Source organism: Caretta caretta, chromosome 8 (assembly GCF_965140235.1).
Source record: "Caretta caretta isolate rCarCar2 chromosome 8, rCarCar1.hap1, whole genome shotgun sequence".
Classification (NCBI taxonomy): domain Eukaryota; kingdom Metazoa; phylum Chordata; order Testudines; family Cheloniidae; genus Caretta; species Caretta caretta.
This window is the reverse complement of record NC_134213.1, coordinates 73946952-73965998: the sequence shown is the minus strand read 5'-3', so window position 1 is coordinate 73965998 and position 19047 is coordinate 73946952. Positions and strand designations below refer to the sequence as shown.

At 39.0% G+C, this 19047-nt stretch overlaps 1 protein-coding gene across 1 annotated transcript; it reads right to left on the bottom strand.

Moving 5' to 3' along the window:
• Nucleotides 1-220: 220 nt before the first annotated feature.
• ALG14 (ALG14 UDP-N-acetylglucosaminyltransferase subunit) lies at nt 221-17818 on the bottom strand. The gene is made up of 4 exons (XM_048862172.2): nt 17540-17818; nt 14907-15058; nt 13340-13462; nt 221-660 (listed from the first exon to the last, which is right to left on the bottom strand). The coding sequence occupies exons 1-4, from the start codon at nt 17673-17675 to the stop codon at nt 430-432; spliced, it is 642 nt and encodes a 213-aa protein (XP_048718129.2). The 5' UTR covers nt 17676-17818; the 3' UTR covers nt 221-429.
• Nucleotides 17819-19047: the final 1229 nt, after the last annotated feature.

Sequence of the window (19047 nt, the reverse complement as noted above, 5' to 3'; positions counted from 1 at the left end):
ACAACAAGACCATGTTTTTTACCCTTTAGAATACTACAGAAAGTTTCCTTATAGGAAATGTTACAATTCAGACAAACTCTTATATTTATTTGTAGACAAATCTTCCTGTTTATGTCACAAGACAATTAGCTGAAACCTGGGACTGAGATGATTCAATGCTATTCCCTTACAAGTGTGAAGGGAAGCTGGTGAATAAATCCACATGATGGCAACAAATGTGTATGCAGAAATAACTTTTTTTTTTTTAATGTAACTCTTTATTGCAGTCGGCTTTCAAGTCTTGGCTGTTTGACTTATACATTTGGTTTGCAACAACCAGTAAATCTCAAATCAAGTACCTGTGGAAAAAATAAATATATTCCTTTAAGCATTAAGAGGAGCTACCTGCAGAAATGTGAATTCATTACAAAGAAAGTTTGTCTTTTGTTGTCACACTATTCGACCAAGATATATAGACTTGGGATATTTTGTCTTCAGAGCAGGCCACTGAACAATGAAGTAATCCGAAAAGTAGTAAAGAATTTTTCCAGACAGGGATAAAGTTTCCACTCGGCAGATGCTCTCTACATATACAATGATAACTTTCTTTAGCGCCAGTATCTCAAGAAGAAGGGCAGATATACAGACAGGAACACATGTTCCTGGTCCATTGCACAATATCTAAGAGAAACAAAATATTTAAGAACAAAAGTCAAATATCAGATTTTCTTATACTGTATAGAGACCTTAGATGTTTCCATAAACTATTACATGTATAAAACTTAGACATTTATTAAAACTAAACAAAAAGAAAAGGCAAATTTACAGTAGGGCTTACAAGAAAACAAACAGCTGCCAAAAAACATATTTTAAATGTCAAATGTTGTCGTAAGGTGGGAGATGTTGCTCCTTTCCTAGAAGGGACTTTTTTGTGTAGGGATCAAAATTCGATAGCTTTCAGGAACACTACTAGCAAAACATAGGGGTCAAATACTGGCCTCAGGCAGAGCTTTCATTGATGATAACAGGAGTTCCCTGCATGGGCTTAGGGTACAATAAAGCCTGAAGAGTTTAATTAGGATTTCTTGAAACTGGCAATATAGTTATAAACCTCCTGAATTTTGGCCTTGAATCAGCAAAACACTTAGTACATACTTAAATGTTTTGCTGAATTGGGGCTTTTATCAGGCTTTTTAGCTGATCTGCTGAATTATTGGGGGTTTTCTAGTAAGCACTTGGGAGTTTTTACCAAAACTTGTTACCATTATGCTCTTTTGTAGCTACATGCATATAATTAATAATAATGCTTTGCACTTGTCATCAGAGGCTCTGTGCCTTACAAACGTTAATTACTCGAATGAAATAAAGATTATTTCTATTTTACAGATTGGTAAAATGAGGCACAGAGAGGTTTAAGCCAACATTTTCAAACTAGGATGCCTTTAGCCATCTAACCCACATTAAGGGCTTGTCTACAGTGGCAATTTACAGCACTGCAACTTTCTTGCTCAAGGGTATGAAAAAACACCCCCCTGAGCGCAATAAGTTTCAGCGCTGTAAAGTGCCAATGTAAACAGTGCACCAGCGCTGGGAGCCGCGCCTCTTGTGGAGGTGGCTTTAGCGTTGCCAGTGTAGGCTAGCCATTAGTTTCCTAATTAAAAGTAGCCTGATTCCAGGGGCAGGGGTCAGGGTTACCAAACTGAATGAGACTGTTATCAGCACATTTGGAACAGTTGCAGATTGTTTGGTAAATAATGGAGACACTGTGTTTTATTATGGCTAAAACAACTTTATTTCCCTGGGATGTAATATAAAATAGGAATAATTTTAGATAATAGGGTCACATAATTTGTGTTATAGACTCAGTCCTGCATTTCTCACACCTACAGGTGCTCAGTACATCTTAAAAACAGGCCGCTTTTATTTAAGTACTTAAAGTTTGGCACCTAAATTGATATTTAGGTGCCAAACTTTAGGCACTCACGTGTAAAAATTCTGGCTAAAAGTGACTTAGCTAAGATTGAACAGCTGTCCCGTACCCAGGAACACAGAACCTGGGAGTCTTGGCTCCCTGTCCCCTGCTCCAGTCAGCAAAACTAATTAAAAACACACGCAACTCCCATTAATTCAGCACTCTCAGGATCAGACCATTAAAGTTTGTGTGAAATATACTTATTTTAGGCACTTACATTTTGTTTTCCCAGTTCTCCAACTCTTAAAGACTTTTTTGGGTAGAAAGTTACATATAGTAACTTTGAGAGACATCTGGGAGTCTTTGGATGACACAGTTTAGGACAACATTTTCTCGTGGGAGAAAAAATAAGCCACCAAGCTTATATGCAAAATAAATTAATGTCACTTTTTAGTGTGGTTCTTACAGAAATTAATTATTCACATTTGAGTTTCATTAACATTTACAGTGGGGAAAGACAGTTTAATGGGTAACACTTTTTATACTCTGTTAATCTTTGAAATAATAAGTCAGAAGTACTGAGTATTATGCATTGCCCCAATTAACCATGAAATGTTTTTGTTACATGTAAGCAGTAACAAAATACCAATATATTTGTATAATACAATTACAGTGGAATTCTTTTCATACTAGCCCAAATCTGGTTAAGATGAGAGTCGGTTGAGAACAATTCTACATATTAGATTTTTAAAATCAAAATAATATGCTGTATTTTCAAAACTGCTGCTGTGCTAAATATTGAGTACCTACGCCAGGGTTTGAAAATCCACTCTCCAAGCTGTTGAGAATGAATGTTGAAGTCTGCAGAACTTAAGCTTTCATTTAAAAAAAATTCTACCCCCTAATGGTTACAAAGAAAATCTTCCAAATGTGAATTAAGTGTAAACTGATACTCTCTTCCTGAGTCTGCACACAGACAATGGGCTTGTCTACACTAGCACTTTACAGCGCTGCAACTTTCTTGCTCAGGGGTATGAAAACACCCCCCCTGAGCGCAGCAAGTTTCAGCGCTGTAAAGTGCCAGTGTAAACAGTGCCCCAGCGCTGGGAGCTGCGCTCCCTGTGCTGGCAGCTACGCCCCTCACAGAGGTGATTTTTTTAGAGTGCTGGGAGAGCTCTCTCCCGTCGCTGCGCCACAACCCCACAAGCCACGTTAAAGTGCTGCCACAGCAGCACTTTAGCATTGCCAGTGTAGACTAGCCCACAGCACTGCAGCAGCAGCATAATCTGGTCAATTTCATCTCTGCTATTCAGAATCCTAAGGGCAGCAGCGAAACACTTTGACTTAATACTGCTTTACCTGGTTTTTGGCATTTTCTATGGCTGTTGAAAGGCATCAAGCTGGACCTGTAGTTTCCCCCTCCCCAAAACTAGCGCAGAGTGAACTCTGACACATGGCAGCCACTGCAAATGAAAGCTGCTTTAGTGTCAGTGAATGCAACAATGTACTAGAATGAATGACATTTACTAGCTAAAACACAGAAAACAGCTCACAGCCGTACAAAGATTAAATGTCAGACAAAGGGCTAAAACAAAACCAGCAAAAGCAGAGAACTTGCGAGTTATTATATTTACTTAGTTTATTTTTCCAATTTATACCTTTAATTACATATTTCAGCTCTTCTGAGGTTCATAAAATTCAGTAATCAAAAGGAGGGCAACAAAGCCCCTACAACCTTAGTAGAAATTTGAAAAATTAATGCAAAATTGTTTTGCATAAGGCCTATCAATAGCTATTGCTCTCTTATTTCTGTTAGAAAATTCCAGAGTTTGCTCTTTGTGAGCCTGACAATATCAGAGAAATTCATTGCTTTTCTGTATTCTGGGATAGATTCTGCTCCATGTCAGGGAAATGCTCATCATAACTTGGAGGTGGTGTACACAGTGAATTGAAGACAACTGTGCACTCAACTCTGAGGCTGTCCGGTTGCTTGACTAGTTCCTGGCATAAGAACATAAAAGCTGCCATACTGGGTCAGACCATGGTCCATTTTGCACAGTATCCTGTCACCAACACAGCTTTAGGGGAAGAGTACAGAACATGGCAATTATGGAGTGATCCACCCATCTTCCATTCCCTGCTTCTGGTAGTCAGACGTTTAGGGTTGCCCCAAGCACAGGGCTGCGTCCCTGATCATCTTAGCTAATAGTCATTGAACATATCCAGTTCTTTTCTGAACCCAGTTATACTTTTGGCCATTACAACATCTCATGGCAATGAGTGCCCCAGGTTAGTTGTGCACTGTGTGAAAAAGTACTTCCTCATATTTGTATTAAACCTGCTGCCTGTTAATTTCATCAAGTGACCCATTTTTTGTATTGCATGAAAATGTAAGTAATACTTTTTTCCACACCATTCATGATTTTATAGACCTCTATCGTATCCCACCCTTAGCCATCTCTTTTCTAAACTGAACTGCCCTAACTTTTTTAGTATCTCCACAAATGGATGCCGTTCCATACCCTTGATCACCTTTGTTGCCCGTCTTTAAACCTTTTCCAGTTCCACTATATTTTTTTGAGAGGGGGCAACCAAAACTAGACACAATATTAAAGGTGTGGGCGCATTTATATAGTAGCATTATATTTTCTATCCCTTTCCTAACATACAGTTAGCCTTTTTGACTGCTGCTGTGCCTTGAGCAGAAGTTTTCAGAAAACTATCCACGGTGACTCCAAGACCTCTTTATTGGGTGATAACAGATAATTTAGAACCCATCATTGTGTGTATGTATATATATATATATATAGTGGAATTCACCCCCCACAGTGCATTTCTTTGCACTTAACATTGAATTTCATCTGCCATTTTGTTGCCCAGTCACCTAGTTTTAAGAGAGCCCTCTGTAAGTCCAAAGCAGAATGCAAGGAGTTAACAATCTTGAATAATTTCATTAATTTGCAGTGGTGTTTTTAGCATGTTGGTTCCAGGATATTAGAGAGACAAGGTGGTGAGGTAATACCTTCCCTCTTATCCCATGGCTTCTTAGTTCCAGTCATCTGGTATGGACGCTAACTTCAGAGCTAGTTACATACTACAATGAGCACTTCTGCAATTTCATATTTTAGTTTCTTTAGAACTCTTGGGTGAATACCATCTGGTACTGGTAACTTATTACTATTCAGTTTATTTTTTGTTCTAAAATCTCTTCTATTGACACATCAGTTTGTGACAGTACTTCCAATTTGTTGCCCAAAAAGAATAACACTGATGTGGGTATCTCCCCCACATCTTCTGCAGTGGAGACTGATGCAAATAATTCATTTAGCTTCTCCATAATGGCCTATGACTTAGAGCAGGCTTCAGGCTTTTCCCATTTATGCTGATAATGGACCCCCAAGGGATGTTATACCAACTGGGGATAAGCCAGGCCTAAGAAAGCATTGGCCATATCTCCGTTTCCCAATTCATTGCTTCCACAATAAACCAGGATGGGAGTGGTGGTGGCAGAAGAGTGCTATAGTGGCTCTGTGCCACCCAAAGATTCCAGACATCTTTGTGCCACCAGGGTGATTCAAAGCTAACTCAATGTACAGGTGTCTAAATATCTTTAAAAATATAACCCTAAGAGCTGAACTGCCATTGAAAGTCAGTAAGACTTGTATTCCCAAGTCACTTTTGAAAATAGGACTTAGGCACTTATGAAAATTTTACCCCTTGTCTTCAAATTTGTCTGTAAAGTACCTAATATAGTTTTAATGTTATAGTGATTATTATAAAAAAGATACAGGCTAGGGTGAAAGGGTTAAATCTTAATGATAAGTCAGATATTCACTTCTATAAATTTGGTATTTGATCACTGCTTATTAAATACCGTAAAATAGGTAACTATCACAACTCATTACATCATGCCAGTGCACCAAAACAGCAAGAGATCCAGACGAAATACTGCTCTTTAACCTTCAGAAACAGTATCCATGGATGGATAAACAGTATCCTCATGGATGGATAAAGCAATGTCATGATCTATCATTTTATTATAAATGAAAAAGGCCTGTCAATTGGTTCTTTGTTTTAATGCTAATTTTGACATGGCATTACTTATCTGCAGTGAAACCTTATCACTGGACAATAAAAATTAAAGGACAATTTAACAAGAGTTTAAAGGGAAAAACAATGGGCTGGGGTCTTTTGCTTCATTATAATTAACAGTGGAGGCCTGAATGTTGTTTTGGTTTTTATATTAGAAATTTCTGTAGGACCTATTTAGATTGGAAAACTGTAGAATTACTGAAAAAAAAACAGACTTATCTCTGAAGAGCCAAGAGATTGAAAGCTGAGGATCTGTGCAGAGAACAGACTTTGTAAGACTACTTAAAAACTCCTTGATTTTGTTGACACAGTTCAATAGCAAATTGATGTATTTGGGGGGAAAAAGAAGTATTTGCTGAATCTTTAACACCACAGCCACTTCAGTTAAAGTGTGAAAGCTCACAATAAACTTCTGAGATCTTCCCATGGTCCTCCAGCAACACTAGGGAAGTCCCAAATTCACATTCTTGATATTCTAAAGGTAAAAAACAAGTGCAGGGGGAGTGAAGGAAGGGAATAAGAAACAAAGGGGGAAAAAATCTGGAGATCCTCTTTTTATACATAAGAAAGAATCAAAAAAGGCAAAATTCCAGTTTTTTTGTTTTTGGTTTTTTTTTTTTTAAAAAGAGCCTTTGTGGCTTCATTTAAGAAATTGTAAGAAAAGTTTCAAGTACAAAAGGAATAAGAAGTCAGCAAGAAAAAAATAGGGCCTTTAAAAATATTACTAACTTGTTATAGACTGACAGACAGGGACTACTTTAAAAGTGTTTTAGTTGTTTGTCTCAGTATTCTCAAAGGAGGATTGGTAAGAAATGCCAAAAAACAGTTTCCATGGAGAAAAAGAAGAGAATTACCAAAATAAACCAGGATCCTCAATGAAATCAAGAAATTAAAATGACTGAAAGTGACCAAACTTTTTAGCCCACAGCATTTTTCAGTGGAGGACTTTCACATTCACTTATGGAACTCACTACATCAAACAGATCACCAGAGCCACAGTTTAGTGGCCTTTCGGGCCCTCTGTAAGGTGCAACTGGCTAACTAGACTCTGGAATTAATTTTCAGAAAACAGATATTCCTTAGAGAAGGCAGCCACTGTACCAAAGCAGCTGCAGTCTGTCTACCATTTTTGTGCAGTATTATTGTATGCAGTTTATTTTAACTACATGTTTTTAACTGAGGCACCCATATGCTGTACTGTTGGGAGCTGTATAAAAATACTTAAATAAAAAGTTTTATAATACGTAACAGCAAATTACAATATGTGGAGCTTATAAAAATAGCATTAAGAAGTTCTTTTGACTAGGGTGGGCAAAAAGTAAACCTTCCAAGGAGAAAAAAGGATAATAAAACCTAAAAACTGTATATACATATGCTTGCTTGACAACGACCCTCCAATTGAACTTTAAAAAACACAATTGTCAATGTGGCTTTCATTAGCATGGATCAGAAACTTTGAAAAAGGTATTTTTGAGGTAGTTAAGTGTGACTTTTGTTATATGCATATAAACATGTTCATAAGATAGCAATTGATATGCTACATATAAAACTATGTGATGTGTGGAAAAGTAAAACACTAATTATTTTCATGAGGTAGAGGATGAGTGAGATAGATTTATACCTAGAAAGAAGTTAAATCTAGAGGCTGATCATAGGACTGGGAGCCAGGAACCCAGCTCTAACCTTAACCCTAACATTGTCTCCCTCTGGAGACCTGACTTATGTCATTGGTAATGTTGTTGTAAGAACTGGTCAACAATGGTAAAATGACTCATAGACTTTAACGTCACAAAGGACCATCATGATCATCTAGTCTGACCTCCTGCACATTTCAGGCTACAGAACCTCACCCACCCACTCCTGTAATAGACCCCAAACCTCTGGTTGAGTTACTGACATCCTCAAATCATGGTTTAAAGACTTCAAGTTACAGAGAATTCACCATTTACACTAGTTTAAACCTGCAAGTGGCCTGTGCTCCATGCTGCAGAGGAAGGCAAAAAGCCCCCTCAGTCTCTGCCAATCTGACCTGGGGAAAAATTCCTCCCCAACCCCACATATGGTGATCAGTTAGACCCTGAGCATGTGGGCAAGACCCAACAGGCAGATACTACAGAGAATTCTTTCCCAGGTAACTCAAGAGCCCTCCCCGTCTAGTGTCCCATCTCTGGGCATTGGGGATTTTTGCTACTGGTAGCCGCCGATGGGCCACATGCCATTGTAGGCAGTCCCATCATACCATCGCTTCCATAAACTTATCAAGCTCAGTCTTGAAGCCAGTTAGGTTTTCTGCCCCCACTCCTCCCCTGTGCTTTGAAGATGAAAAGTTCTATATATGTGTAAAGTATTAAACAAAGAACAGAAGACTCCCCCATGTTTTAGTAAATCCCGGAAGAGAACTTAGACTTAATTTTGTGTGGTTAAACTTTCCTTCCTTTTATATACTGTGCAACTTACACAGCCGACCCTTTTCCTACTTTGGTTTCTGTTGAACATGTTAAGTGTTTTTTTATCTAAAAAAGGATAATAATAGATGAGACATAATATAAAAACAGTACAGTACCAGACAAACTATGGGGGGTGGGGCGGAATGCTTTGGCACACAAAACAAGTTACCAGATTCTCCTTACTAGCAGAATCACACACAGTGCACTTGTTTAAAAAGTGAAAAATAGGAAAGGCTTACCACAAAGATCTAATGAGAATCATGATATAAAGGAACAATAACTTATTGTCCATCATAGCAACTTGCTCAAGTGCTGTGAACTTAAGACATTTTGAACATAGTACAGAGAATGGAAAAATCTTAGCTAAGTGAAATAACGGTCTCCTTTCATATACAGTTTCATTGTGTGAGGCTTTATCTACGTTTGTTATGGTGAACTTAACTCGCTTAAGAACTGGGCATCTTACAATGCTTAATTATTTCTAAGGTATTGTACTTGGATATAAAAATATAGGTCAAGATTTTGAGAAGTGACTTGTGATTTTGGTTGATACAACACTTTAAAGGGATGTAATTTTCAAAAAACGATGAGCACTGTGCTCTAAAAATCAGGCCCCTCTAAGATGTCTCAAGTTTGACAACAAAAATCACTAGTCACTTTTGAAAATCTTAGCCACAGAATATGTCTGAAAAGGATTAGATCTAATCTACGAAAAATGCTTTTTCTTTTTCTTTTTTTTTTCAAACCAAGCACCTGAGCTGGAAAGGCCTCCTGAGAATTGTTCAGCATCCTCAATTCCTAATGACTTCAGGATAGGATGCTGAACTCTGCTCCCTAGCACAAAGCACAAGCTACAGGGCTTTGCCACGAGCCCGAGGCAAGGTATGAAAGGAGATGTTATCCTCCCCACAACTAAGAGACAAGGCACGTAACACAAGTGTTAGTCTCTAAGGTGCCACAAGTACTCCTGTTCTTTTTGTGGATACAGACTAACATGGCTGCTACTCTGAAAAGTGCGGCTGAGTCTGCTGCTTCCCTTATAGTTTTTTGGTCCATGGACCCACTAGTTATGCCATCGTAAGTCTACCCACTGCAAAGCTTGCCTTTGCGGTACACAGGGAGCTCACTGCAGGACTCTCCTTGTTCTCCACCTACTGAAGAGTGGAACTGCAGCAGTTCTGCTGCATTTGGGACTTTCCGATGCCCAGGACATGTTTCACTTCACGAAGGCCAGATCTTGCATTCCTCATGCTCCTAAAAACTTCCACTGAAGTCAGCAGGGGTTTTAAGTACACAAGGATTTGTAGGATCAGTCATTCCTGTATATAAATGATTTAGAAGTATTCCAAACTCCTCCTTTTTCCCAAGAGAAAGTACAGCAGAAAAATATTTGCCTACACCGATAAAACCTAAAGTCTCTATAGCTTCCAATGTTACAAATACTTGGTTCTTTTCTTGATCTGATAAATTTTGGAACACTAAGCAAAGTAATATTTGGGTGCTGATTTTTATATCAGAAATTTTACACAAATGCTGTCAACTCAACTCTAGTATTCATTTCCCCCTCTCCTAAGTCTTATAAAGTACGGAACATGATATTCTGCCAAGAATGTAGGGAGGTGCGGATCACTAACCACATTTTCACCCAAGGAAAGTTAAATATAAGCAATTGTTTCACGTACTGCACATCTAGAATCTTTTTATAGGCAAAAAAGGTATTTTAGTCTCTATTTTTGCCCTCATAACTATTCTATAATCTTTACAAGCACTCTAACTTTTATTCTCACATATTTTGAAGTGATCACTGATGTATGCCGTTTAAAAATTTACAATGTTCTTAAATTTTCTTAATAAATAAAACTGTGTAGGATTTCAGTGCAGAGGGCTTATGGACCTTGGCAAAGATGTACTCTTTCTTTAAACTATTATTCATTTTATCAAGACAGACTTTTTTTTTAAATGTTAAAAGCATTACATGTATACTAAACTATCAATAGATTAGCAATTTTGACACAAGTTCTGACAATTCTACCAGGAAATGTCACAGTTATTTTAAGTTCCTCTTACAAACAAAGGATCAATTGAATTATATAACAGTTAGTTACTTCACAGTGTTCTTCTCATATGATTTTCCATGTCGGCTCCTTTGGTAGCATATTAAGCTGCTCAGTTAGATTTTCCAGTCAATTTCACTCATAATGATAACTCGATAAAACAGATACTCATTAAATTTCCTAATGTACTCATTACTCTGATCTCCTACAGGCTGTCTGTTTAATTTGGATAAAAGGCACTTTACCTTTTCTTTGCTTTTCTTTTTTAATTAATGTGTGGAGAGAACAGCAGGGGGCTCCACAATGACTTCTCCTTGACCTTCTGTTTTATTTAAACTGCGTGTCAGGTTTGTTGTGACACAAACTTATCTGGACCAATTAAGCCAATGAGATCAGGATCAGGCCCATAAACAGATCATTTACAGCAGTGGTTCTCAACCGGGGTACATGTACCCCTGGGGGTATGCAGAGGTCTTCTAGGGAGTACATCAACTCATCTAGATATTTGCCTAGTTTTACAACAGGTTATATAAAAAGCACTAGCTAAGTCAGTTGAAGCTAAAATTTCATAAAGATAATGTCTTGTTTATACTGCTCTATATACTATAACTGACATGTATGTACAATATTTATATTCCAATTGATTTATTTGATAATTATATGGTAAAAATGAGAAAGTAAGCAATTTCTCAGTAATAGTGCTGTGACACTTTTGTATTTTTATGTCTGATATTGTAAGCAAGTAGTTTTTAAGTAGTGAAACTTGGGGGTACAAAAGACAAATCAGACTCCTGAAAGGGATACAGTAGTCTGGAGAGGTGGAGAACCACTGATTTACAGAAACTATCTTGTTGCAGTGTACTGCATATGTAGTTAATCTTGATGCTATTTAGAATTACTATACTAGATAACTGAAGATTATATTAGAGATGGGTCAGAACCAAAACCCTGAATCCAAGCACACTAACTTTGGGGAAGTTTGGTTCCAATTCAAATTTTTGTGTTTGGCGCATTTTTACTAAATATATTCATAAATCCAAGAATGACAAAATTGTGAATGCTTATGATTTATTAAATTACACTGGGTGATAGTAACAGAAACACGTTGGCTTTAAATAGCATGAATTTACATATTTGAGGACAAATGAAAAAAATTACTACAATAGGTTACATCCTAATCTACATTTTGGTAAGTGGCATATCTGCTTAAATGAGATCATTGCCAGGGAACAGGCTAAGTAATTAATTTTAGTGACTCTAAAATTGAATAAATTGACATGTAGTTGAAAAGTTCATGTAAATGGGCACCTGAAGCTAGATTTGCCAGTAAGTGCCTCGAGGCTCTGTGCCAAAGAGAGAAATACAGAAACAGAGGGCAGTTTTAAAATGTAGTCCGAACCCTATTGACATGTACTGCTCAAGTGAAGTACTGAATCCCTGTTTGGTCTGAACCTTCCCTGCCCAGATGGGCCACACCCACACTCAAGGCTAAAGAACAGGGATTGCAGGTAGCTTGTGCTACTGCATTCCTACTCCTTGCAGAGATAAACATCAAGAAGCACATGCAACCTGGACTGTGTCAGCTTCTACCAGCATGATGGAGGGAGTGCAATGAGCTTCAATGAAGTTTTCTAAGTTACTTGCAAACCTAAAGTATCAGAGGGGTAGCTGGGTTAGTCTCTATCCACAAAAACAATGAAGAGTTCGGTGGCACCTTAAAGACTAACAGATGTATTTTGGCATAAGTTTTCATGGGTAAAAACCCCCCACTTCTTCAGATGCATGGAGTGAAAATTACAGATGCAGGCATAAATATACTGACACATGAAGAGAAGGGAGTTACCTTACAAATTACCTTGTTACCAAGTTACCTTGCAAACCTAAAGGGATACTTTGGTATCCTAGGTTTCTAATGTGCAACCCTATGTTTATTTCCTGCTGCATCCCTATTCTAATATGGATGACAAGAGATTTAAACTTACTTTAATATATTCTTAGGTGCTTAGTACACTAAATAATTCATTACAGTGAATATGCATGCCATACTGCTAAGAAATTTTCTTAACTGGGACAACCATTTACTTGACACCTGAAAGTGCCAATTACAAAGATTTTACTTTACCGTAAAATATGTAAAATTACATACAGTATGTCAATTAAATTTGGCAAATTTCATAAAATATTCTTTGCCGTACATCATTCAATAAGTAATTAAGCCACATTTTGTGCTAAAGTAAATAATTATTATCCTCCACAGCCACAGGACTACAGATATTTTACCAGTCCCCAGCCACGGAGTCCAACTGTAGATTTTCCACGCTAAAATTTAACACTTCCCTTCTTTTTAGTGGCTATTAAGAAATCTGCAGGGTGTCCTTTCCAACATGCAGTTCCTGACTGTGAGGCCACGGTGTCATATTTGACAACTGCGCTTCTTACTACAATGCCAAAGGTTCTCTATTAAGCATGTTCAGGGTATTACTCAGATATCCTACTACAGAGAAATATCTTCCCTGACATCAGTTCAAAATTCTGTTGCCGCTGTAGATGATACCACAGGCATCTTAAATAGTAGAGAGTGAAAGCACTACACAGCTTTATGTGTTTAAGAATTTAGTCTATTGTGAACTAGAAACACAGAATTTTGGATTGGTAAGGAGGAGCATGGATTTTGTTCTAGCATACCATTATAGCCTGATCCTGTGGTCCTTTCTTAATGGGAGTTTTACCTGAGTAAGGACCGTAAGCCTAAGCGTACACATATTGTATATTCGTTAATGGTTTGATATCCCAAACAGCTACTCCCATTTAGAACAGATTAGCATTTCATCATTAACAAGGTTTGTTTTACATACCAAATCTGGCTTTAGTCTGAAAGTCAAAGGAAAGGAGTAAAGTATGGAGTACAGTGTTGTCAGTACTGAAGAGCTCCAAGACTGGCGCACCTCCCGACATCTGGGAATACGATTAAGGGTAAACTGGAAGAGAGTAGGATCAACTGAAATAAATTACATTCCTTCTGCAGAATATGTGACAGCATATATATCCATGTTACTATAAAAACATTTGTTTGTTGTTCATTTTGTATGTTTCCTTATTACATGCACTTGTTATTTCTAAAATCTGGAGTGTAAACCCTTTGGTCAAGGACCTTGCTGTGTAAAGTGAATAATACACTTTGGGGTGCTGTAAAAACAATACGTCTTGTATACCAGAATACCAGAACTCTGCTCCCTCATCCCATCCCACATTACTTTAAAACACTTCTAGCTCAATAAAAGTACACATAAAGAGCAACTTCATCTGCAGTATGTTAACTTAGTGCCCCACCTAGTGGACAACACAAAGCACTGTTAAGACATTTTTGTGTTTCTACTCATCAGATACAATTTTCTGACTTTTGCAAGTGTAAACGGGGAGTGGACTTACAGTAGCATAAAAACGGAGGTAATCAAGAAGAGAATCTAATGAGTCAGTGGCCAGCATACTCTGTTGTTTTAATCACGATTTCAAAAAATATTTACAAAAAGAAAAGGAGTACTTGTGGCACCTTAGAGACTATCCAATTTATTTGAGCATGAGCTTTCGTGAGCTACAGCTCACTTCATCGGATGCATACCGTGGAAACTGCAGCAGACTTTATATACACACAGAGATCATGAAACAATACCTCCTCCCACCCTGCTGTCCTGCTGGTAATAGCTTATCTAAAGTAATCATCAAGTTGGGCCATTTCCAGCACAAATCCAGGTTTTCTCACCCTCCACCCCACCCACACACAAACTCACTCTCCTGCTGGTAATAGCCCATCCAAAGTGACAACTCTCTACACAATGTGCATGATAATCAAGGTGGGCCATTTCCTGCACAAATCCAGGTTCTCTCACCCCCTCACCCCCCTCCAAAAAACACACACACAAACTCACTATCCTGCTGGTAATAGAACAGATTAGGTATCAATTGAAGGTAAGTAAATACATATGCATTCCTAAACAAACGCCAGAGTCTTTCAGTAATCCTTTAAAAGGTGATTTTAAACTACAGTAGAACTTCAGAGTTACAAACATTTCAGAAATGGAAGTTCTTTGTAACTCCGAAATGTTCGTAACACTGAACAAAACATTATGGTGGTTCTTTGAAAAGTTTTACAACTGAACATTGACTTACTACAGCTTTGAAACTTTACTATGCAGAAGAAAAATGCTGCTTTCCCTTTATTTTTTTTTTTGTAGTTTACATTTAACACAGTATTGTACTGTATTTGCTTTCTTTTGGTCTCTGCTGCTGCCTGATTGCATATTTCCCATTCCAAATGAGGAGTGTGGTTGACCAGTCAGTTTGTAATGCTGGTGTTCAGAGGTTCTACTGTACTATATCGTGTACAAATGATCAAGCTTTCTTATGAGTATGTATTTAACTGACCTGGGAATTGGAGAAAGTTTCAGCTCTTTTTTGTTCAAAAGTACGTATTTTATCTTCACTCATCTTATCTGAGTCTGCAAAAATGTAATGTCTAGGAGAGTATGATTGGGACAAACTGCTGAGTAACCTCAGGATTTCTGTTGTGTGTCCTCCTGGGGGGAAAAAAACATCGAAGCTAGTTATTATATGAAATATTTGGCAACTTCCATTTGAAAACATGCTGCTGGGGGTCACTTCTTCCTTTAAGAAACATTGCTAATATTAGCATCACTCACCCTCCTCTGAGAGCTGGGAATTTAATTAGGGGCTGTTTGTGATGGTTAAGATAATATGGAGACAGTTCAACTCTCTCTGAAGTTAATTGAAAGACTCACTGATTTTAAATGGGAGTTGGACCAGGCCCATACAGAGGACATACTGCAGAGACTTTGTTTTCCAATGTCCTGTATATGCCACAAATACAGCTGAGCCAACTGTTCTGGTTATGGCACAGTTTAATCTTGACCTGTTTATAGCACACTTGCCAGTTGCAGAGAGGATGGGGTTTGACACCTGTCTTAACTATGTCCTATGGTCAGACTTAAAGCCTTCGACACATTATCACTATATGCAAGCCATTCCAGGTCATGATCCCCTTACCAGCCAGCACCAACACTTTTGTGTCTATGCTGGCCATCTGGAAGCAACGTGGGATACTGTGATTACAAATGTCCTTGTATCACTCCAACTCTTCCCTGCCACCTGCTTTTCACTAGCTTCTACCAGTGTAACTAATCTAGCGCCTGATCTTCACTGGGCTGTAAAGTGATTTTAATAGTATGGTTAAAACAGAGTTTGGTCCTGTATGTCAAGGTAAGACAACTATAACAGTTGGAGGACTATCATATCATCCCTGAAATGGTCAATTTGCCTGTTATTAGAACCTCATGCAACTCTATATACGTAACCTCATTTATACATTAATAACATGACAACTTTGGGTACCAAAATTTTGGTAGGCCAGTCTTAAAATGTAGGTACCTCTCATTTTTATTCCTTTCTTCCTCCTGCATGTTCTTCTCTCTTTTTAGGAGGAGCAGGCACACAGTTACACTATGCTCATATGTAAAGACACACAACCCAGATAGCCAGTTAAATACTGAAACTGAATATGACCCCACTCTTGTAAGCTGCAAGTGCAACACTCATTAAAGCTGACAGGAATTCCCTGTCCTTCGGGCATACAGGATCAGACTCTAGAACAGTACTATTTTATGCCCTGATCTTGCAAACAGTTATGTACTCAAATGAAGCAGGATTGGGGCTCTAGTTACTTTCACTCTGCCATGGAATTGCAGAGGTAGACCAAACTAAAGTAAGTAAAACCAGTTGTACTCTGGCAGCTGCTGTCCATTTTCACTGGTGGCAAATAGCATCTGGAAGACTCTAACACCCAATATATGCCATTAGGATGCATGCCATAGGCATTTATACATGGCAGGAGACTGACAGAAAAAAAACCATGGTATCCAGACTCCCATATTTCAGCACCTATGCAAAAACACATAATCGTCAATTTTACTTACATTTTTGCATAGTATATTTTGGATGTGTTCTGAAGGAGATCTCCTTAGATCAGTAGTGGGATTGAAAGTTTAAAATCTTTATATGTAAATCTATTATAGTGGCACTATAGGAGGAGGCTCCCAGGTTCAAACTCAATCGTTTATCTTTATTAGTGTGGTTTATTTATTTTTATAATTACCTTAATCCTTCACTGGGTTTGATGTGAGAGTGATTTTCACATAGCAGATATAATGTATCTTGTGTTTTTTTGTTTGTTTTTTAAAAGTATGCAAAAATGAAGTTTAAGAAAAAAAATTATAAGTAAAAAACCTAAGTATGCACTGCAGGTGGCTTGTAAAAAACAAAAAAAAAAGCTAAAAATGGAGCAAAAGATGCTACCACATTCTTAATTCTTCTCTTTAGATTTGTGTGTGTTGTATTATGTACTCTTCTGTTGTCATTCCAGAAGAGGCCCATTCCCTCTGTTCTTAACCCCACATTTCCTTGTATAGGGTGTCTTTCACACTTAGTTTTCTGTGCCTTAAGAATAAGTGATACAGTTATTGTTTATTTCCTTGAAAGCATAGCAAGGTCCTAAAAGACATATTTAACGTAATTTCCCTCCACATCCTATACTTCACATGCTGCCCATACAGCTGTGTAGTGTTGCCAAGCTGTATTACAGCCCCAGAGTTCCAGCCCAGCAGGAGATACATGTCAATATTATTAATAAATAAGTATACCATGGTAGCACACAAAGGGCCCCATCTCTGTTGGAGCTTGATTTTTGCAATCCTAGCAATGGAAAAGTTACACTCTTAACATAATAAAATACTACTCTGTCACCTAGTGGTGGATGTAGTCTTGCATATTACAGCAGAAACACACAACAGCGCACTAACAGCATTACTGGCCGTAGTGTGGGGTATAAGCTGCCACCCACAGGACTACACTTCCCAGCATGCGCCGCTCCCGAGGGCTCCGGAGGCCACCCTGGAAGCTGTAGTTCACGGCGGCGACAGCCCGTGGGAGTTTGCCGGTGCGCTGTGCTGCCCTCTGCCGGCTGGACCGGGCCCGCCTCTACTCACCGGAGCCGGCCACCACCAGGAGGCTGAGGGGAGCTGTCCGCGGGCTGCTGTTCCGCCTCGATAGGAAAAGCCGCACAGTGAGGAGCAGCAGCAGCAGCAGGGCAGCGGCGCCCAGCGCGGCCGGGAGGGCATCCATAAAAGCCCGACAGGGGCGGACTCGGAATCCCAAAGAACAAGGAAGACACGACGCGAAAACTACGGGGGCCGTAGCAGCTCAAACTTACTCGCTTCTGTATATGCACTTCGTAATGTGGCAAGCGAGCATCTCCCTTCTCCCGCCCCCCCCCCCCCCGGAAAGTCAAGGCAGGTCGTTCCGCGCGCGCCCCAGTGAATGCCTCCGCTGCCCCCCCCCCTCCGCACCTGACCCGCCGCCCTCCCCCCCGCCTCCAGCGCGCCTTGCGGAAGCGGGCGCCGGGCTCCCATGCAGTGAGCTAGTAGGAAGCTGAAGCTGGAGGCCCGGGTTCGGTGTGAGGCGCCGGGGGCCCTGCAGCGCCGCCGTTGTTGCGGGCTGGTGAAAAGCTCTGTGAACCTGCCCCCGGTTGACAAGGAGTCAGTGGGTGACGGATGCATGTGAGCAAGTGGGACTAGCTAGGTCAGAGATGGGAGCAGCCGGTATTCACTGAACACAGGGTCGGATAGCACACTTGCTTAAGAAGAAAGTTGGAGTCCTTTTTAGCTAGCGGGCGCTCAGGGGGAGGAATAAAAATGTCTGTCTAGCGCTTCACATTTGCAAAGCAATGTCATATCCTAACTGATGAAGGCCTGATCCAGCAAACTCTGTGGGTGTAGTTGCTGCTTAAGCAGTAGGTCCACTGAAATTTAGTAATCAAGAAAATGTTTTAACAATGTCCTTATTGCAGTTCTGTTTTTAATTAGTGCACAGAGGTATCAATTGAAGGTAAGTAACTACATATGCATTCCTAAACAAACGCCAGAGTCTTTTTAAATAAAAGCCAATAAAATAGACTTTGCATAAAGAAAAGGCAGAGCAGGTTTGTACCTATATAAAATTACAAGTATTTTCATTTATTAATGAGAACAGCAGCAATTGGCATCTGCTTTCACTGCCACAGTTGCTAAGCTATGTGAGTTCCTGGAATTCTACACTATTTCAGTGACAAATTCTGCAACATGTACAAATAAATACTACTGAATTTAATTGTGAGAGATGTAGTATCTCTATCCAATCTTACGAGTTTATCTTTTTCGGCATGCATATTGCCGTCAGCTGAAAGGAGTGTCCAACTTGCTTAAATTATGAGAAATTGAATGGGGACATCTACCCATTGTTCTCTGAAGTATCCATATAGTTCCATTGAAGTGTGCAGATTCCCTCAGGATCTCACAAACCACACATATTTGGTGTAATATGTACATGCAATTAATATGCCTCTGAATTATAACAATGTATAAATCCAAGGTAACATATTTCATGGTTTTACTATTTAGAAAGGTATTTACTTTAGTATCACTTCAATAGGAGATATTTTATTAATGCAGAAGTGTAA

Bases quoted from the DNA above. Each gene is read 5' to 3' on its own strand.
- ALG14 (XM_048862172.2), bottom strand. From the start codon at position 17,675: ATGGATGCCCTCCCGGCCGCGCTGGGCGCCGCTGCCCTGCTGCTGCTG. The intron at 15,059-17,539 runs GTGAGTAGAGGC...TTTTCCCCCCAG, and splicing joins CCTGGTGGTGGCCGGCTCCG to GAGGACACACAACAGAAATC. The intron at 13,463-14,906 runs GTCAGTTAAATA...ACTCTCTTCCAG, and splicing joins AAACTTTCTCCAATTCCCAG to TTTACCCTTAATCGTATTCC.